The following is a 21,688-nucleotide window of genomic DNA, read 5'->3' on the forward strand; positions in this document are numbered from 1 at the left end:
TTCTCAGAAGTCCCGTTACTCCGGTACAGAGCTCATCTCATCCTTTCCTCCGACTGCCAAGCAGCTTTTTTTTTTTTTTTTTTATGAGCTGCTCGGCATCATTGTCACAGGACAAAGACCACAAACTGAAGATGGATTGCGCAACAAATAACAACTGGTGAGTGATTTATCTAGTGTTCCTACTGAGGGTTCATTAGGCGCTAATGCACGTCTAATCTTTAATCGTTTAAAGCGCAAACAATAGTGCTTCCCCCCCACACACACCCCCCACCCCCCCACGCACACAAAAACAGAGCTCGGTGAAGTTCAGCATCATCCTGTAACTTAATAACCTTGTTAAGAGCTGCACATTCTCCGTGATGACCCAACCAATCGTCTGCATTAGGTGTAATATGATTGTAACGGGGGAACTGAGTGAGTTCTTTAAAAGTTTCCTGCCGAGCATGCAAAATCTCAACTGCTCCAGCACTCATTCGTATTTGAAAGATGTTCATTTATTGATCACGGTGAGGAAAAGTGGAAAAAAAAAAAAAAAAAAAAAAGTTGCGCAATGAAAGCAATAAAGTAAGGGAATAATTGCGATATTCAACAAGGGGATTAATCATTTGCCCACTATATAATGTTATTCGACCGTAATGATCAGATCTGCTCTCCAGAAGAGATGTTTTCTGAAGTGCTGCCGTACACAATGCATTGAAAGTTCGTCTTGCATCCCAAATTTTCCTTTTTATTTATTTGTACTTTTATGCAAAAGAGCTTACATAAAAATATACCAAAAGTGAAACACTATATATGTTGTTGTTTTTTTAAGATATACTTTACATGCTGCACGGTATTCTGATTCTCAATAAAACATCAGACACGATGCTTTTAATCAATAATATTTAGTAGTGAAGAAGAAAAAAAAAAGTACAATATTTCCCTCTGATGTGTAGTAAAGGATTAAGGATAAATAATGATTGCCGTACTTCGGCCGCGGCCGACAGGGGGCGCTCGATGATTGCGCCACTGCGTCAAAAGGAGGGGGGCCAACATGGCGTCTTCTAACGTTGTGCAGCTGCTCTTTTGTTTGGCGTCGTTTTCGCTTCAAACGAGCTCCTCTACACTTTTATCGGAGCCGTGTTACAAACCCATCAGAGACGGAAGACCAGAGTTTGTCAAGTAAGCGATGAGCTGTTTATTTTTTTTTCTACACCGGCGGTGACGCGGTTTAAACATTTGGGCTTGTTTGTTTGTTTTTTTTACCTCCGAGAGGAAAGCGCCGATATCCGCTCCTCAGATTTAGATTAATTAATTAATTAATTAATGTCCTCGGATTGTCTCTTACAGTTTATTTCAAGTCTTTTTTTTTTTTTTTTCTATTAAATGGTTTATATACTTATTATCGCAATATCCTGTTTGATATGTGCAACTGAGGTTTCCCTTTTTAAATCTGATCAGTCTTAATGTCACGAGGCAAATCTGATCATGTTACCCAGTGACATGTCACATGACTAAAAAACACGTGCTTTGTATCCTGTGATGGGGGAAAAAAGTACTCAGATCATTCAATATTCATGTATTTGATCTATCTTTATTGTCTTTTTGTTTTATATATTCGGGTAAGAGGGCTGTTGCCAAACGACATTTAGCTTTTTATTTGTATGTAATGGCAATAAAGCAGCGTTTGTAATACGCGGAGCAGCTTTAGTACTACTTTATACTGCAAGTGTTGCATAAGATTATTATATGTGGATATTTTATCATTCGTGTGTCCCCGAGTTGCCCGTTAAACAATCAGGATTACTTAATAAAAAACACCACAGCTGCACAAACGTAGGACGGAGTATCATCAGGGGTTTTAAGGCAGTAATTGATTCAGAGAAGCTGCAATTTAATGTGATTTTTAGGCCTTTTCTGAATGAGTAAGTATTATTAGTAAAGAAAAACCCATTAAATGAAATCAAAGGCCCTTCAGATGTTCCCTGTGTAATTATCTGAAACTGTAGTAAATGTGACAATTAAAGATACTCAACTACAGTAAATAAATCTGATTATATATGTATATTTATTCATATTTATTAAAGGTTTACTGTAGTTTTTTTTAGTCAAAGGGCTAATTGTTTTGATGTTTTAAGATGAGCTGTTTTCACTTACCTGGCTGACAGAGTTGTGCTCAGGTTGAGATTGTGTGAAAACAATAAATGGGAATAACCACCTGACATCCTGTTCAGTGAGTAGCACCCACAGGATGTTGCACTGCACCCACACGGTCCTGAGAGGAGATATAATTAGTCCAACCAGGAAAAAAAAAAAAACACCACCTGTGTGTGTGAGTCATAAGTGCTTCGATAATTGCAGCTCCGCTCAGAGATCACCTTTCACTTTGCTCCTTTTCAGGACTCGGCCCCGCCCACATGTGAAGGTGTCGGACCTTCCTCCGTCGTGGGACTGGAGGAACATCGGCGGGAAGAATTATGTGAGCGCCACAAGGAACCAACACATCCCCCAGTACTGCGGCTCCTGCTGGGCCATGGGAGCCACCAGCGCGCTAGCTGGTAACCATTGACGACGGCGGGATGGCGGTGGGAGGAATCTAGATGGGACTAGAGGGGTGGGGACACACGAATGTTGTTACGTGAATTTTAAAATACACGCGCGTACAAAGGGTGTAGTGAGCGTGTTGAGCAGCGTCCATCCCTCTCGCTGCCGGGAGAAAGAGAAGATGGCGATCAACCAAAAGTTTCACCGTTTCCCCGGTAACGTTTCTTACACTCGTGCTTTTTGTCCCAAGACCGCATCAACGTCAAGCGCGGGGGGGCGTGGCCGTCGGCCTACCTGTCCGTCCAGAACGTGATAGACTGCGGGAGGGCGGGCTCTTGTTACGGCGGCGATCACCTGGGAGTCTACGCCTACGCACACGAAAGAGGCATTCCTGACGAAACCTGCAACAACTACCAAGCCAAAAACCAAAGTAAAGGATGCTCTGTTTCTATCTGGGGTTGTTTTTTTTTAGGGGGGGGGGCGGGTTTGCCTTTGGATCAGGCAGAAATGTTTTGTTAACTCGCCTCAAGTCCATCTAACAGGACGTACGAGGTGCAATCGGAAGCTGCAGCTCCTATTGCGCAACATCAGCACGTTTTTGTGACCGCTGGTATAAATATATATAAAATCCCCCCCGAAAACTTAGAAGGGCTGCCGTATTGTAAATTGTCTTAAAGTTACCTCCAGTGCTACATTAGCTTTCTTTTAATCATTTTAAAGGACACGTACATTTTTAAATGCCACATACGTAACTAACTTTAAGGGGAAAAAAAAATATATATATATATATTCTTAAGACACATATCTTGGCAGCTGGTGTCCAACGACACCGATTGATGTCGCAGCGCTCGCAGAGTTTATTTGAACGGGAACAGTAGAAACGTAAAGTTTTGAGATTCATAAAACATTTAAAGTGGGTTTAAATGCTCTGCACGTCACCGTCAATAATCCTCTTCCTCTGCTTTCAGAGTGCGAGCTGTTTAACCAGTGCGGCACGTGCTCCTTCACGTCGTGCGCTGTGGTGAAGAACTACACGGCGTGGAAAGTGGGAGACTACGGAGAAGTTTCCGGAAGAGACGAGATGAAAGCGGAGATTTTCAGCAGCGGGCCCGTCAGGTAGAGGAAGTCGTCCTCCACGCTCGCTTCTGACTGTTTCATCCGCCCACGTCTTCGGTGCGAAGGAGGAGACTCAGCGCAAACTTTTCGCAGAGCGATGCTTCATCCGAGGGGAAGTTTTTTTTTTTTTTATCCGTCGATACATTTTTAATCATTCTCAAAAAAACTTTGAGAAACCGAACGGCGCAAAGCGTTAGTTTTATTTCACTCGAGCAACTTATAGGAATTTAAAAGTGTCGGGAAAAAAAAAAATCTTGTTATATTTGACCTTAAATCCACTTTAATAAACACAACTTTATTTCCCTGACGTTACTGTTCTGTTCCATGTTCTGTCCTTTTGGAGTTTTACATTTCACATTAGCTGTTATTCTTCCAGCGAAGGTCTGACTTTGATAGTTTTATATTAACTTTAAATTATTCAATGCAGTATTAACAAGGTCCATAAAAACATTCACATTTCTTTCATAACACCTGCAGATGAGTTAGATTAAAAAATTTTAGCACATTTTTTTTAAATCCCTTTAAAAAGGAGAACTTTTTTTTTATTTTTTTTTTATTTTTAAAAGTAAAGGTCACGAAAGATTTTGAGCCGTTAGATATACGTCCCTCTCTCAGCCTGTTAAAAAAAAAAAAAACAGGAGAATTTTAGGAAACATTATGTGTCAAAAAGATTTAGGAATATATGAATAAAATAATGAGATTACACAAAGGTTACACATTCTGTGGTGAACATCTGACAGCAGATTAAAAGGGTGGCAAATTTAAAGTTCCCCCATTTCATGAGAAACTTTAAATTGTAGGTAACAACTTTGATGCTCTTTCAAAAGATTCGTCATCACATTCGAGCGATCACGGACAAAAGCCTCGTCCCCTTTGTCTTCCAGCTGTGCCCTGATGGCGACGAGCGGCCTGGAGAGATACTCTGGAGGGATTTTCTCAGAGTTTCACCTGCTCTCTTTACCCAATCACATCGTGTCTGTGGCCGGTTGGGGCGTGGACGAAGACGGGATCGAGTTCTGGGTGGTCCGAAACTCCTGGGGAGAATTCTGGGTTGGTTTCTGGCTCACACTTTTTTCACAATTCAAATTCATAGTTTCGGTGTTTTGTTTGTTTTTGGTTTGGTTTAGTTTTTAGAAAAGTAATTTTCTCCGACATTGTTCTTCTTGCATGCGGAGTAAATAGTGTATTTTTGTTTCCTTTTTTTTTTTTCCCAGGGAGAACACGGCTGGGCGAGAATCGTCACCAGTGCCTATAAAGGAGGAAAAGGGAACTTTTTCAACCTTGGTATTGAGAAAAACTGTGCATATGGAGATCCGGTCGTAACATAGATATCGAATTAAACTGATGAATTCAATTTAAGTTTTGTCCCGTCTTTGGGTTGTTGAAATAACTCCTGATGATTTGGATAATTTAAAGGAAAAGTTCAACACTTTAAGAAATATTCCAATTTGCTGTCAACAACAATTTGCCATTATGTGTGAGGTTTTCCTGGAGCTTCGGGTGGTATAAGCCGAGACCCAGTCTGGTACACGAGTCCCTGTGAAAACCACGTGTCATTTATACATTTTGGATTTTGCACAGAATATAAATAAACGACATAAGATATGTTAAACGGTGAACTGTTGGTAGCGAGGAGTTTCCCCTTGTTTCCAGTGTTGGCGCTAAACTAAGCTCATTTTTAAAGCGTATATATGAAAGTATCATCAATACTCTCATTAAACTCTTCATGAAAGCAAATTAGTTCATCTTTTTGTATTTTGTTTGTATTATTCATATAACTTTACGTGGAAAAACCTTTTAGATTTAGAAGTTTAGTTTAGACTATCTCTGTCTAAGTGTATGTATTTTGTGATTTGTACAAGATAAATCAAATTCAGACCTTTTATTAAAGTAAATATTCAAACATAAAATCAGTTCATATTTTTTCTGAAATGCAGCCCGGATAGACGACCTGCTGCCGAATTCAATTTTAAGCTTGAAATAACTGTTTATTCACCGCAGATCCATTATCACTTATTTCTAAGGAAACTATTTCTTCCCTCAAACATCAGCCGAGGTGAGTCACTCGCATTTAAATTCACTCCATGGTGAAACAGCTTTGGCAGGACCGAAAAGTGGAGCGCTCGGTTACATTTTTCTCTCCGACACGCGCCGTAACATCTGCACAAACAGCTTATAATGAACATCTGGAGGCTGACCAGGGAGACTAATTTGACATGAATTACATCTGGTTGCAAACAGTATGGCCGATAAACAGCTTGTCCTGCGACTGCATCCCGTTAATGCAAGCGGGGCTCTTTTCTCCTTAAGATGCGAACGTGATTCACATGGAAATGGTTCTTTTGTCGCATTCATTTGTTAAGTAAATGTCGGGATGAATTAGTCCTTGGTGCGGATAAGAGGCCCATTAATGACACTGAGCTCCTCTGTGTTTTGGGAATTAGGGGGTTTTAACAACTTGTGAGGTTTTACCACTCTGTGGATGTTTTGTAGGCTGATTATGGTATTTTTAGACTCTTCATATAAAAATTTCACAACTTCCAAGCCAACAAAAAGAGTAAACGAGTAACACTGGGGCATGGGGAAGGTTTAAAACAGCATCAGATCTGCATGCTGGGAAAGAAAAGCTAATGACTCTAAACCGCAAATGTATGTAAATGGCCAATATTTTGATCCCAGTAAGTTCCTCATTAGCTGTAAATATAAAAACTAGTTACGAAAGCCATACGTGCACTAACAGGCTGATATATGCAGGTTTAATGGTAATGGGAGTGGTTAAAGGGGCAGTCCGTCAAGCTCAGCCTGTCAATGCAGCTCTATAATGTTCTCCGTGACTCTGGAGGGAACTAGTTAAAAATATTCCTGCTGATTTCATCGATCACTATCAAGTTACATAATGGAAACTGTACCATCCAGTATTTTTGGAGTTTGGCCCACACTAGTAGGTAAAAGTATGGATTTTTTTTTTTACTTCTGCTGCTCAGATATGACCATGTCCATCCAAAATCAGAGTGATAACAAATCTAAAGGATAAACATCTCAAAATGATGAACAATGCAAGCTGTGTCAAACTGAAGGCAAAAACTATTAAATAACAAAGATTACATTACCAGCAAAATGTTCCCCATCATCTGAAATGTAGTATAAAATATATATTAAAGTGTTATAATGAATTTACTCGGATTTTCAGGTGAAACTGAATGTTTTTATGTTCCTTTATTCTTTTTACTGAACCACATTTCAGAGGGAAATATTGTAGAACTTCATTACATTTATTTCACAGCTCCAGTTACTTAAATGCTAAAAGTAATACAAATTCAGTAATAGAAGATATTTTCATAAAGATAGTTTAGGTGGGCTATTTTTTTGCTGATACGTCTGGACTTTTATTCCGGTTTAAATGTCGTTGTGCACACAATCAGCACTTTTTCTCTCCAATACGGAAACAGGAAAGGGTCAAGGAGAAAGCACAGAGACTCATTAATACCAAAAAGAGACAACACTTCTGAGTCAAACTTCTAATTTGGAGTTTCTCTTCCTTCAGAGGAGCACGATCTTACAAATGCTGCTTTTATTCACAGTCGGGGTCATAGATCAACGAGGACCATGAGGTCAACTTCCTGAGACTCTGAGAGTTTTAATAACCTCGAGGGAAGATTAAAAACGTGCTCCATTTCAGTTTTCTGGCTAGTTTTTTTTTTAGAATCTATCCACTTGAATTTTAATCCTGGCAGCGTGTGAAGGGTTTTTAAACCCCGGTTGGACCTTTATGTTGGAAAATAAAATGTTAAAAAGGTTGTGGTACTTTGACTCATGACCTCGCTACAGTAACTGCTTCCCCACACGCCGTCACGCAGAAGGCCTGCTACTGTAAAAGGCACCTTTTCTTGCACCCTGGTTTTTATAAATACGGAGTCCAACCCCTCAGTAAATCTTCACTTAGCTGTTAAATTATATTTCTCTATTTCTAAAGTGCAAAGTTCAGTTCTAATGATGAGTGGATCGATGAATTAATACCAGTCCGGAGTTGTAAAGTCGGACGGCTGCGGGTAGAAGGACTCTGTACTCTGTATCTTTATTGTCCTGCATTTTGTGTTCATGAGTGTATTAATACAGCTCAAAGTTTTGGTGGGCGATATATTTTTTCACAACTTGAAAATTTAAGTTTAACGACTGATAAATGAAACTTCATGCAAACGCCAAAATTAGTCATTGTAACTTAAATTGCTGAGTTGAATGATCGGATTGTCGGGTTGATTTTAAAGCAAATTTTAAATACAAATAATTTGTCTTTTAGTGTATTCAACTTTAATAGCTAAGTCCAGTCCTTTTGGCATTTGAGTTGATTCTATTGTAACTTCCATCCATCCATTATCTATACCCGCTTTATCCTGAACAGGGTCGGGGGGGGGGGGGGGGGGGGGGGGGGGGGGGGGGCTGGAGCCTATCCCAGCTCACATTGGGGCGAAGGCAGGGTCCACCCTGGGCAGGTCGCCAGTCTATCACAGGGCCTATATTGTAACTTATTAAATCATAAATGAATTACCTAAATCCTATAAGTGCAATCACATGCCTCAAAGTTATTAAGTACAATGAATTTATCCGGGTTTACAGTTTCTGGATTAAAACATAAAGTTCTTCATCCGAAGGGCATTTTCACAAGTCCTCTATATGCTCACAGTCAAACTGCACATCTGGAAGGGAGCTGACTTGGGAGTCCCCACCCTTTTGGTTTCTAGAGAAAAAAAAAATGCTCATTCATCATCACAAACCAATCATGAGTCTGAAAACTGAGAAGCATTCCCTTTCAGTCATACTGTCATGCTTCAGTTTCCCCTTTAAGCTGCTGCTGCTTGCAATTTTCTCTGCGGCTTCTTCATTCTGCACGGGGCAGATCTTAAACCGAGTATCAGTTGGGGAGGGAAGGAGGGGGGGGGGGGAATATTTTTAGGGTCAGGACAGGTTGGAACAGAAGCATGTACATTTACGTCATACTTGTGTGAGCCAACGAATGGCCAACTGGTTGAGCAGGTATCTTCAGCCTGAGGCCAAAATTAGAGCAGTTTCCTGTGTGAAACAAACTCCTCCCTGCTTCTGCTTTCAGATGTGCACACACAAACAGTCTCATGCCGATTAGATTACAGCTCTTGATCACTTAATCTCGTTTATCCCATCGTTTGTGGCTCCTTTCCATCTGTTTGTAGTCGTAGGTTTGTTGACCACTGATCAGATTGTCATTTATCTACACAATAGTTGTATTATTTTCACCCTTATGACTTCAATAAGTTTGAGCTCAAATAGAGTTTGTCTCTCTCTCCTGTCTCCCCAAACGCAGTGAAGCTAGCAGGTATCAGCAATGACCATACCGGAAGTTAGTGGTACTTTCAAAGTAAAACATCAACAAAATATGGATTGAAGACTTTCTTTGAATTTTTTTTTTTTTAAATCATTAGAACTTTAATAATAGGCACAATTAATGGTGGAACTTTACAAATTACATTATACTCAAATTGTGTATTTAGGAACAAATTTGAGGTGCTTGTTACTGGAGTATTACTTCCAAACAACAAGAGCAATAATTGCACTTTTTTCCTCCACTTTTAACTGTTTGACATATTTACCAAATTATTTTAAAGATTTCGTTTCATAACGTGTACATTTACACCATAACGGACCAAAATATTAAACTTACATTTAGCCCGATCTTATCCACAACTGTAAAATGTATTTTCACATTGATGTAAAAGTAAACTTGTGGCACGGATGTTGTCTTTTCTTGGTTTTAAAGGCTGCATTATAAAGTAGTGAAATTCTCTGCACTTGGCAAACTGTTCTAGCTGTTCTACGCACTCAGTATTATATCCACATTAATCAAAAATCTTTCACGCCTAATACCTTCGATATCTGGGTATTATTTCACAAAAATAGTGACATGTGATTTCGTCCATCGATGATTTTAACTTGAATGTTGCATGTTAACCACGCTGGGACAGTTATAAAAGTGGAGCGACATAAAACCACATAAATATACCACTTAAATATATAATTTCAGTAGCTGACGGACTGAGGTTTATAATATAGCAAACTGACTAATATACCGGCAAAGTAGATTGTTTATGAATTGTTGGGGGGGGGGGGGGTAAAGTGTGACAACTGTCCCTGGATTTGTGAGAAGGTGCTTGTTTTAATTTTGAAAACCCACGCCGGAAGTGTTGTTTCTGGCTTGACGGATTAGACGGAGTGGCTCTGTGGTTGCGAAACGGTGGCAGGCTGCTGTTCTCTCTCTCTCTCTCTCTCTCTCTCTCTCTCTCTCTCTCTCAGAGGTGTTGAACTTTCTATCTGAAATTGTGGATCCACCGGACTCGACACCGGAGCTCGTTTCGATCCCACGCAGCCCCAGAGCAACTTGCCATGAGCATCACACGGCTGCTGGAGACCTGAACCGCCAGCCGTGGAAGAGGTGAAGATGCCTCATGGACCGCTCCATCACCACCTCCAGTGCGCCAGTTCAGGGCATCCCAAACGCCGAATAACAAAGAAATGCCGAGGTTTAGCGCCAGATGGATGGTGGCGGTGGTGCTGATCGTCGTGGTCGGAGGCGTTTTCTTCTTCTGCGAGTATCTCATCTACTTCCCGACCATCCTCAAGTGCGCCTGGCCGAAGATCAGCCATGCTCGGGGCGGGGAGGGCATCGACGGCCGGCCGATGGACTCAACGGTCCGCGCAATGGTGCTGTCGGACACCCACCTCCTCGGAGCCGTCGGAGGACACTGGTTCGACAAGCTGAGGAGGTAATCTCTTTTTTTTTTTTTTTTTTTTTTTGTGCCCTCATTTTTCGAAGCAATGCATCATCACCCCTTCCATCCTTCCGTCGGTGCCGAGTGATTTGTAAACAGCGCTGACTTCTTGTGTCCAAACGCGCAGGGAATGGCAGATGGAGAGGGCTTTCCAGACCGCGCTGTGGCTCCTCAGGCCCGAAATAGTGTTTATTCTCGGCGATATCTTCGACGAAGGCAAGTGGAGCTCGCAGAAGGTAACGCAGAGCTTCCTGTTTTTCCTTTTCTGCATTGTGAAACCCTCACTGTTTGATAACGATGGTGACGATGATGATGATGATGATGATGCTTGAGAAAACGGTACGTGGATGCAGAGCAGAGGCCGGTGCTCTCCGGTCATAATCATCATCCGGGGCCGACAGGCTGCAGGTTCCCCAGGAAAAACAGCTGCAGCCTGCATCCTCTTAGCCCTCCAATGGTACATCCATCCTGCTGTGGAGGAAAAACAAAAACAAAACAAAAATCTCCTGGGAATTCTCTCAGATCTATTACTGGATTGTCAAATGGGATACATCAAATAAGGCAGAAGAAAGAGGAAATGGTAGGAACACAAAAGAAAGACTCATTAAAAAACGGGAAATGGAGCAAACAAGACAGTAAAATCTCTCCTAATCTTCCGCGTTCCCCATCAGCTCGGCTCACAGTCGGCTGGCAACTCTTCTGATTTGTATTCTGTGGACTGAATATAACAGGAAGAGAAATACTGAAAGTATGTCTCCGACTAACAGATCAACCCCTTGATTATATTCTTTATTAAAAAAATAGATTCATTGTTTGGTTAAAAAAAAAAAAAAAAAAATCCCACCTGACGTTTCAAGAAACTCAAAAGATGACATCTTGAAATCAGTTTTGATTGGAAAACTGTCCAATAACACCGAGATAGTCCACGTAAAATAATATAAAACAAAGCAAAGCGGCACGTTTTTAAATCCGAACCTAAAACTTGAAGAATTTCTGGCCTTCGTGCTTCATCCATGCCGTGTTTCAAGCTTCCTCCTGGAGGATTCAGACTTAGCAGAAAAATAAATACTAAAACTCGGGCTGAAACCAGTGAATATTTTCTTTTTTGGGTGATTGTTCAAGCTGCCAATTTTCACAAATTTGTCCCGTTTTATTTGACAAACCGGCCAGAACGCCACCATATTGAATGAAACGATATAAAACATGAAAAAAGAAGCAAATCTGCACATCGTAGAGGCAAACGTTTGGCCTTTTTGCCCGAACAAATCGCCCGTTCGTTCACTGCAAACGAACTACCCCATTAAATGACGGATCATTTTATTTCCGGTTTGAGATTCCCTAAAACCAACGATAATCGACGTACAATGATAAGAAACATTGGCTCCAAAGCTTTTTGCTTCGCTTCATCCATTAATAATTTGAGCCGTCATCAGAAAGCAGCATCATTGAGTCAATTACTGTAACCACAGCACTGGTGTCTTTAGAGGTTTCCCGCGAGCAGCTTTCGAACCCTGCAGAAGCTAAACTGGACGTGAATCAAAGCCTCAGCCGCCCCGACGGGGCCGCCGGGGCGGTCCTCAGAGATCCCATTAACGCTCTGGAGCCTCCCGGGGGAGTTCTTCTTCTTCTTCTTCTTCTCGTTGAAAGCGGGTGCTACTTCAGCCGTGTTTGTGTTTGTTGTCTCCGTGCAGCACTGGGAGGACGACGTGCGGCGCTTTCACAGGATGTTCAGACACTCCACCGACACCGAGCTGGTCGTACTGGTTGGAAATCATGACATCGGGTTCCATTACGAGTGAGTACGCGCTTTGTCGTTTGTCATCGCGTGTCTGTGGTTGTCTGATCCGACCTGCTTGACCAGTTTTTGTTTTTTTTTCATTTATTTTGCCTCTATTAAAGCCGTGCGAGGTGTGGGAGAGCACACGTTTCTATTGTTTGCTTTTTATACAAATACCTGACTTCTCTGCAAAAAAGACTTTTGTCCACGTTACCTAACCAATGAAGACAATATTTGACGTGAGCCAATCAGGAGGAATTGTATTGACACAAAGCAGCGTTAGAAACAGCAAAGGAGGTCAGGCGCTCTGTGTTGGTGCTGCGGCAGTAATGCGGCGCTTTTAAAAAGGACGACGACTTTTCCACAAATTCCATCAAAATACAAAAGATTTGAATACAGTGAACATAAGCGCTGTGGTTTCTGTGGAGTCAGTCCCACATACACCATCCTGCAGCTCGCCACAGCTCCAAATGTGTTAATCCACAGCTGAAAATAGTCCCCAACAACCACACTGTTTACATTTGTTTGAGTAATGTTTGCCCAAAACAAACAAAAAAGAAAGTTTTCTCCAGAAAAAAAGAGCATTTAAAAAAAAAAGAATTAAAAAAAAAGAAGTAAATATCAACTGTATACTTTTAAGCAGATTTTGAGAGATTTACATATTAAATATTGACAGATTTAGGAATTATTGGTTTGGGCCTTTTTGTTGACAGGAAGAAAAGTACACACTGATGTCACCTCATTGATTTAAAGACAAGAAGATTTACATTTTACAGTTACAGAAAAACTTAACTTGGTGGGTTCTTTGTAAAACTTATTTTGACATTTCTGAGACTCTGTATCCTTGAATTTGACTCATCATAAACAAATAAATATAACACGCTCATTGTTTCACGTCATAAATAAATTCCAAGTCTCAGCTTTGTTTTGAGTCTTAGTCCTAAATCATTATTTTCCTCGAAATGTAATGCCAGCAAACTTTTAGCGCTCTGATGTGGAGAAAGAGTTCAATATGTTAGTTGAAAAAAATCCGACGTAAAAGCAGATTTGACTGTATTCAAAAGTCACAAATAAATTAAGAAAGCCCCATAAACAAATCATGTCGAAAAAAGGCTTCAGCCTTGAAAAAAAAAAAAAAAACACACCACAGAAGATGCTTTTAGCATCACGGAGATTTCGATTTATGTTTATGGTCATTTTTGAGCCCGTTTAATTACATTATATTGCGGAGATGTTGCGTTTATTGTGTATGTAACTGTCTTTTTTTTTTTGTGGGAGCCAGTTTTTCTTAATTTCTCAGGGGAAGAAAATACAATGTGATGCATAAAATCGCTGCAGTTTTAGCATTTGAAGCGTGTGATTAAAAAAAAAATAAAAGTGGGATTATGTAGAGACGCGGCGGATCGCACGTGCTTTGATTGGTCCGGCGCGGCAGGAAGTGAGACGGCGCTGCTCTTATGTAACCGCTCGTGACAGACCGAGCAGCAGGGGTTGTCGTGCGCGGTGTGACGAGCCCGTCGTTGTGTCTCTTCCCCCAGGATGGACTGGTTCAAGCTGCAGCGCTTCGAGAAGGTCTTCAACGCTTCCTCCACCAGGATCGTCACCAAGAAGGGAGTCAAGTGAGTGACGGGAGGATGCGTGTAAAAAAAAAAAAAACAACCTGCGACAGAGCTGCGGGACCAAAACAAGTGACTCAGCGGGCTGGAAGGTCGCAGGTTTAATCCCGTGAATCAGCCATGTGTTTAAAAATGCACCTTTTTTTTTTAAAACATGAAACCAGCCAGGAAACTGGACCACGGGTCTTAATTAGGCAAACAAATAGCCTTGTTTCCGCTGGAAACCGACGCAGCGCTGATGTACAAAAGCCACAGAGGTCAGTGCAGCAGTGAGAGGTGGATCCAGCTGCAGGCGCCCCTTTAAAGCAAGTCAATTTATAATAATGTAAAGTGAAAAGGAGTCAACTCATATTCTCTCCTTAATCTGCAGCTCAACAGGCTCAATTTTACTGGTTTACTCTCCTCCACAGACCGGATATAAAAATGGTCGTAGTTTCCGAGTCAAACAAAGTGAAGCCAATGCAGAAGCGCCTTAAAGTGCAATACCACTGAGGGGCCACTAGGGGCTGACTCCAAAAAAAAACAACACAAAAGCCACAGCTCCAATAAACTCTCCCATTCAAAAAGATGTCATCTCCTTCCATGAAATACAAAGTCGGACGTTTTGCGCAGGTCACGATGGGGTCATTCGCTGAAACAGAGGTATGTTCGGGCTTGTGCCGGGTTGACATGCCCGAGGTGCAGTCAGGTTTCAGGTGGAGGCGGCCACTCGGTCAGATCCACACATTCCTCCTCAGTTTGTCCGAAAATGGGCACTTCTGCCTGCAAAAAAAACAAAAAAAAAGAAACAAGATGGCGACAGCCAAAATGCCAAATTTGAGGCTTTAAAACAAACCAGTCTCGGTGGATTGCCACTTCCCGTCATCGTATGTTTTCAAGCTTCATAAACTGACTGCAGACCACCAGTGAACAGCGGACAACGCAGAGCCAGATATTTCCCTCAGGAGTTGGTTAAAAAAAAAAAAAAAACACAGACTGAATTATTGGATTTGTCACATGGCCAGAAAGGAAACTCCAAATGAACGCTTAATGTTGCTCCACAGCTGCTGACAACTTCACCGTCAAGTTACATGTCAATGTTGTGTTCACAGTTTTTGTTTTAAGACCAATTAAAATCCAAAACACATCCGGGATGAAGTCTTGACGTTGGGAATGGCGCTCGGCCAGATTTAACGAGACTCTCCTCCTCTCCCCAGTTTCCTGCTGGTGAACAGCGTGGCCCTGCACGGCGACGGCTGTCCCATCTGCCAGTCGGTGGAAAAGGAGCTGATCAAACTCTCCAGAGACCTCAACTGTTCTCTTCAGGTGGGAGCAAATTTTATGGAAGTCAGTCGCACATTTTCGCACCGTCAGCGCCTCGAACGCGCTCGGCTGCCAACGCTCACGAGGTGTGAATCAAAAGAAGAAAAAAAAAAAAAAAAAAAAAATGGAAGTCGTACTAGGAGCAGGTGTTTTTTTTAAAAAAAAAAAAAAAAAGCTCATTAAAAGTGGCGCCTGATTGCTTTACTTTTGCTTCCCGGAAACAGCACCGGTCTTCCAGTCGCGGTGGAGAGACATGAAATCAAAATGTTGACCGATGTTTGAGGGACGAGACAGCTGATGAATTCTTTACGCTTTCTTTTCTGCTGCAGAACGCGCAGTCCGGCAGCGGCGTGATGGACAGCTGTGAGGGCTCGCAGCTCTACCCTCCGACGGCCCCCGTCATGTTACAGGTAAACTGCGTGTTTGTTCTCCGCCTCGCTTTTCCACAGCTGACGAGGCTTTTTGATCAGAATCGCTGCTCCGAGCATTTCGAAGAAAAAAAAGAAAAGAAATGGTGCTGGAATAAGCTGAGATTTTGCTTCACGTGCCCGGATGTTGATTGAAAGTGTTACTGGTGTCTCTGTTGTCATTCCTCTTTCCAGATTTACAATGTGGGGAAAAGAAAAAAAGAGGATTTTAAGTGTTTTTACACCTGAGAGTCCAGACCGAGGTCCAACCCAAAGTTCGATCTGGTTTGTTTTAGTTACACACTGCAATTTTGTGCACAAAAAAAACAAAAACAAAAAAAAACTTTGCACAATACACTTAAATCCTGTCTTTTAAAATGAAACACCAGATCTACCTTTTTAGTTTGGCCTTTAACTGAATTTTATTCACGTATCCAAACTGTCTATTTATTTATACATTTTAGTCGGCTTTAATATTTTGTATATCCCCATGCTCTCTTTTAATATTTTACTTGACTTTTAATGGGATTTTATTCATTTAAATCTGTATGTATGCGTGCACACAACTCAGGCTAATTTAACCCGAATGTTATTTAGTTCTTCTTCTATTTATTTATTCATTTTAGTCGATTTTAACGCTTGGCATGTCTTTTTTATTGGATTTTATTCCTTCGTTTAACTTTTTATCCTTCCTCTAGTGTTTCCTCATTACAGATCTATGTGATCTAGATCTATACAGTGCCTCCTCAGTTTCTCTTTATCTATTTTGTTTTATTTTCAATGCAGTCTTGTGGTATTGCTTTCGAATGGATGTGGAGGGTGTGTGTGTGTGGTTATTACAGTGTATTTGTATGAAGAAAAAAAAAAAAGCGATATAAATAACGTCTGATTGATTGACCGATGCTGTTGTCATCACCTACGTGGGCTGCGTCTTCCCGTACTCAAATTACAGACTTTTTAGTGCAAAATCCCTCTTTTTGTTTTTTCCGCCTGGACAGCAGAGGAAAAACAACACAAAGAATTTCACACTAGAAAGACTATATATGTTTTTGAGATATCCACTTGATTTAAATTCAAACTTCTGAAACCTAAACTTTGGATTGGCCGTGTGGAGTTTGTCCATCGTCTTTTACACTGGAGTCATGCAGGGAAGGTGTCAATTCACAGATATGTGGATTAAAGTGATCGATAACTCTTGCAACGAGGCAGTCAGTGAGTGAGAAAATCCAAACCTACCTTTTTAATCAGTTACCAAATCTGGAAGTTAAAGCTTCATTTTGGAAAGTTTTAATACTTTTTTTTTTTTTTTTTTTTTTTCCACTCTTTGTGATGCTTATATCCCCTGTCAGATTGTGTTGTCATGTTGTGGTTATTGTTGTTGTTGTTGTTGTTGGGACGCTTCGTGCAAAGCTAAATATAAAAGTGCATTCAAAGTAAGTGGACTGAACCTGGATATCTTTATGGCGCCGAGCGGAATTTACTACCGAAAAAACGTCGTCATCCGGTAATAAATTTTGAAACTCAGGTTTCATCCACACTCACGTTTTCGTTAAAAAAAAAAAAAAAAAAAAAAAAAAAAAACTACTTTTGCTGCGTTATTTACGCGCGAGCACCGTTAATCTCGCCTCCAGTTAGCCTCAACGTTACCGCGCACAGCCCACGTCGATAAAATACCTCCGTTTAAACTTAAGTAAGTAAAACTTACAATAAGACGTTTTTATTTCACTCTTTTCCAACTAATCTGTGGCCACATACCTGTCTTGAGTCAGGTGAGCTGCGGCACCTGGAGGCCTCTCCGCGCGCGGGTGGCGTCCAGCTACCAAATGCTGCGAGGCGTTCAGGGAACATCGGTAAATTGTAGCGTCTACCGGTACCTTGCGTGTGAAGCTTTTATTGGACAACTGCATGCAAACTAAAGATTTGCACAACGATGTGCGAAGGGATTGTATTTTTCTTAATATAAATTTCATGAAATAGTATTGAAGTCCAGGTATTTTCGTGTCAAAATTATTAAATCCTTTATAAAGCGATTTTATAACATTTTTGTAAAAGTCTTTTTTCACTGTCAATGTAAATTTGTCATTTTCTAAACTAAACATTAAACGTCTGAATCAAAAGCAACAGATGTTGCAGCCACAAACTTCAACCTCTTAAACTCCACTGTTTACACACTCGTGCCAAACTTTTTTTGAAAGTCTAGTGGAGATCCAAAAGTTTACAAAATCGAGCAAATATGCCTGACTGAATATTTAAGAAATGTGAGTAAAATAATGCACAAGACATGAAGAATATTTATATTTGATTTAACAGAGCAGCTGTAATAAATAATAAATAATAATAAATAATAGTCAGACTGTGTGAAGAAAAGAACATTTTCATCAAACTTAAAGCTCCTTTAGAGATGAATAAATCGAGTTTTTCTAGCTTAGAAATGTTCAGCAGATGTCCATGTTTTGCTGGTGAGAGAGTTGTGTTTATTAGCTCTGAAGCTGCTGAATAATCTTTTGAGTTAGTTTTTTTAATTGATTATTCGCTGTGAAAATGTATATGACATTTCAAGAGTTTCAAGAAATGTGAAACATTTTTTTCTAAATAATAGTTTAGAATGTAAAGATATTCTACAAAGGTTAGCTTCAAAGCTTAAATCGGTGAAAATTGAATATTTAGAGACAATTACAAATGATGAATTGATGAATCGTTTCAGCCTGAGCATTTTATCCGGTTTTGTGTACTTCTTTAAACAGTGTTTGCTGTTGCAGCTCCATATTTAGACCTTTTACTGACCCAGTATCTTCGCTGCCCATCTTCTCACCCTCTTTCCTTTTTCTTCTACCAAAAATCCACAAAAACAAAAGGTGAAATAAAACCTGGATTACAGACAAACATGTTTCCCTGACCTTCCTCTATGCTCTCCAGCACTATCCTCTGTACAGAGTGAGCGACGCCGGCTGCACAGGACAGGACGCTGCGCCGCCTGAAGAGCGACACCTGCTGTTCAGAGAGAAGTACGACGTGTTGTCTAAAGAGGCCTCTCAGAGGGTGAGTACTCTGCAGTCTCATCACACCGCCTCTGCTGTCTTCTCATTCTCTCTCAAAGATCTCTTCTGCAGCAGTTTCATCCAATTAAAATACAGCAACAACAGGCCGCTGTCAGGAATAGTCTCATGTCGGAACAGCAGAGGATGACGATGATGAAAGTGCTGATGTAAGTGATTGGCAACCGAAGATGTGGGTCTCTCTCCTCAGCTGCTGCAGTGGTTTAAGCCCCGCCTCATCCTGAGTGGACACACCCACAGCGGATGTGAGGTTCTCCATGACAACAAGTACCCAGAAATCAGTGTGCCATCCTTCAGCTGGAGGAACAGGAACAACCCCAGCTTCATCCTGGTGAGTGGGGAACGCAGACACTGGACCACAGCTGAGGCTTCACAAAAGGTTGTTAGCAGATGACGTCAAGAGATCGATTTGACAGTAGCTTTAATCGCTATTTTTATATCATTAAATAAGAGGAACCTAGTAAAAAACTATCCCCTTAATCTCTCTTTAAAGTGAGTTTACCGGTGTTTAACTCTCAGTGGTCTCATTGGGTCATTTTAGGCAGAAAAAACTCCACCTGGTGAACTTTTTGGGGGCATTTTAGCAGGTTAAGTGCCAGATTTTTCCCTCAGGAGATGGTAGAGACCAAAAACTGAGCTAAAAGACAGTGAATATAAAACCATTAATCTGCGAGATCAAAATGGAGAATATTAATCTCTAAACTGAACATTTGATTTGTTACCTGGGACTTTCAAAATAAAATCCTAACGTGAAGTGTTTCTGCTGATTTTAACTCCCAGTGTTAAATGTTCATTTTAGCGCTGGTTCTCCAAATGCTCGTTGTTATAATCCAGTAGTTTGCTGCAGTGTCCAAAATGTGATGTAACTGCATTAAAATGTAGTTGTCATGAATCAAAAAGTTTTAATTTCATCCCGAAATTCAAAAAAGAAAAATATATATTGACCTCAAAACTCCCACTCATTAAAGAAAAATTCAAAATATGAAAATTTACAGTTTGAAAAACAGTTTCAAAATTAAGGTCCATTTAGTAGCTGGAGCTTTTTAGCGTATCACATGATCGTCATATGACATTGCAATTTGAAATATAGCCAATACTTACTGTACAAATGGTTCTAAATGGACCTTGTGGTGAGATTCTCTATCAAAATTTGTCTTTGTTTTGTTGCCAACTCACAAAAAAAAAAAAAGCATGATTAAATTAAGATAAATGAACAAAGCGAGGGATTCAAGGTCTTATTTTAAGACTTGGGAGGCCTCCCGGTGGCAGAGGGGCCCAAGGCAGCCGCCTCTTCCTACAACTCTCATCAACTAGGTCAGTCATCATCATCTCTTCTCTCTCTCTTTCTTCCCACCAGGCGTCGATGTCACCCGGCAGCTACGCTCTGTCCAAGTGTTTCCTGCCGGAGGAGAGCACGGTGATCGGCGTCTACTGCTCGGCCGGCGCCTGCCTGCTGCTGCTGCTGCTGGCTCACTGCCTGTGGATGAAAGGCCTGCTGCAGTGCCTCAGCCTCTGCCTGCTGGGGAAGCACAAGTCCCTGTGAACTACATTACCCAGGGTGCAGCATGGCTCGGGGTTGTGGGTGGGACGGGGCGGGGTGGGGCGGGGGCGAGAGAGCCATGAAGTCCACTGGAGCTGGTAAATACTTGATGTGAGGATTTCTTTTGCCAACGTGGCGTCCGACCTCGATCTGTTCGTCCAAATGTTTTGCAGCACTGTGAAGGACACGAATTCCACCTTTTAATTCCGTCTTTTAAACATTTTCTCGATGACGATATATTGACGATGATAATGAAGATGTGGTTATAGCTTGTGATGAGGACCAAATTGTTGTTTCACAAATCAGGGGTGTTTGTTTTGACTTCCTTGGTCGTGCCAAATGTGGAGGGGGTGGAGGGGGGGGGGGGGGGGGGGGGATGAGGACGTTTTCAGTCACAGAAAAGCAACAGCCACCGACTTGACAAAAACTGTGTGTGAAGTATTACACACACACGCACACGCACGCACACACACACACACACACTCGTGGGCATAGAGTAGGACAAATCAAACCAGTACATATGTAAATACTAACTGTCCCCGGGCTGATTTAAAGTGGTGAAGGTTGGTGCTTTATGTTCCCTCCCTCTGATGTTACCTGTGACCCGATGTAAACACACCGATCATCTCACAAACACCGTCCGTGTCGGATCATCCATCCAGGTTCCCTCCTTGTTTTTATGATGCACACCAGAAGAATATTTATCACTGACTTTCTGTGCCAAATGTTTGTGAGGGTTTTTGCCAAAATTGTTGAAAAGTTTCCGATGAATTGTACATAATAAACCAGAGTTTTAAGGCACGTTTTGGGGAGTTTTGTGGTGGATGAAAGAGGCCGACCTGCACCGACAGTCTATCCGTCAGTCATCCAAAGACATTTCACTCTGCTGGATGAACATTTATAACCTCGAATATTTTGTGTTCGCCCGTGAAAACGATGGCGAAATAAACCACGATATGAAGGAAATCGGCCGAGAATGCACATTTGAGTTGTTTTCAATCTTTGTTTTGTCGCTCTTCTGTCAGGTTAGATTAAAAAAAAAATAGATGTGTACTCAGCTTTTAATTGAATATCTAACAGGAAGAACATTTTCAGCAACATTACAAATCAATAAGTAGGAAAATGGTGGATTTTTGTATGATCTTATGATCAATAAGATGGAGAACTTAAAATTGTTTTTGTTTGATCATTTGAAGGATTAGATCTGCAACTAACAACCGTCTTTACTATCTGTTAATCTGTTAACTGTTTTGATTAATTGAATCATTTTTGAGTCTTTAAAACTTTCAAAAGCCTCTAAAAACTTCTCGGAGCTCAAAGTCGTCCTGAAATAGTTTAATTAATTTAAAACTGTATGAAACAGAGAGAAGCAGCAAATCCTCACATTTGGAGAAGGGTGAACAATTTTGCTTGATAGTTGCGTTAAATGATGAATCAATTAATCAGTTTTCACCCACTTCTAATCCTCTTTGTGACCAAAATATCAGAAGAAGAAATCAGAAAAATAATTTTGATTTTGATATTTAGCTGAAGGTAGAAAACAGTAAGACATTC

General features: G+C 40.9%; 2 protein-coding genes across 2 annotated transcripts; both read left to right on the top strand.

The window, feature by feature from the left end:
- Positions 1–1,022: 1,022 nt before the first annotated feature.
- LOC138203201 (cathepsin Z) lies at positions 1,023–5,376 on the top strand. Its single transcript, XM_069157928.1, has 6 exons — positions 1,023–1,161; positions 2,380–2,537; positions 2,774–2,953; positions 3,492–3,639; positions 4,524–4,689; positions 4,854–5,376. The coding sequence occupies exons 1-6, from the start codon at positions 1,034–1,036 to the stop codon at positions 4,965–4,967; spliced, it is 894 nt and encodes a 297-aa protein (XP_069014029.1). The 5' UTR covers positions 1,023–1,033; the 3' UTR covers positions 4,968–5,376.
- A 4,499-nt stretch (positions 5,377–9,875) lies between these two features.
- mppe1 (metallophosphoesterase 1) lies at positions 9,876–20,482 on the top strand. Its single transcript, XM_069157932.1, has 9 exons — positions 9,876–10,430; positions 10,564–10,672; positions 12,128–12,231; positions 13,752–13,832; positions 15,026–15,134; positions 15,461–15,541; positions 18,455–18,577; positions 18,785–18,925; positions 19,952–20,482. Exons 1-9 carry the CDS (start codon positions 10,180–10,182, stop codon positions 20,135–20,137), a joined length of 1,185 nt encoding a protein of 394 aa, XP_069014033.1. The 5' UTR covers positions 9,876–10,179; the 3' UTR covers positions 20,138–20,482.
- Positions 20,483–21,688: the final 1,206 nt, after the last annotated feature.

Source organism: Embiotoca jacksoni, unplaced genomic scaffold, assembly GCF_022577435.1.
Source record: "Embiotoca jacksoni isolate LCO1_2020_lvr unplaced genomic scaffold, fEmbJac1.0.p SCAF_22, whole genome shotgun sequence".
Classification (NCBI taxonomy): domain Eukaryota; kingdom Metazoa; phylum Chordata; class Actinopteri; family Embiotocidae; genus Embiotoca; species Embiotoca jacksoni.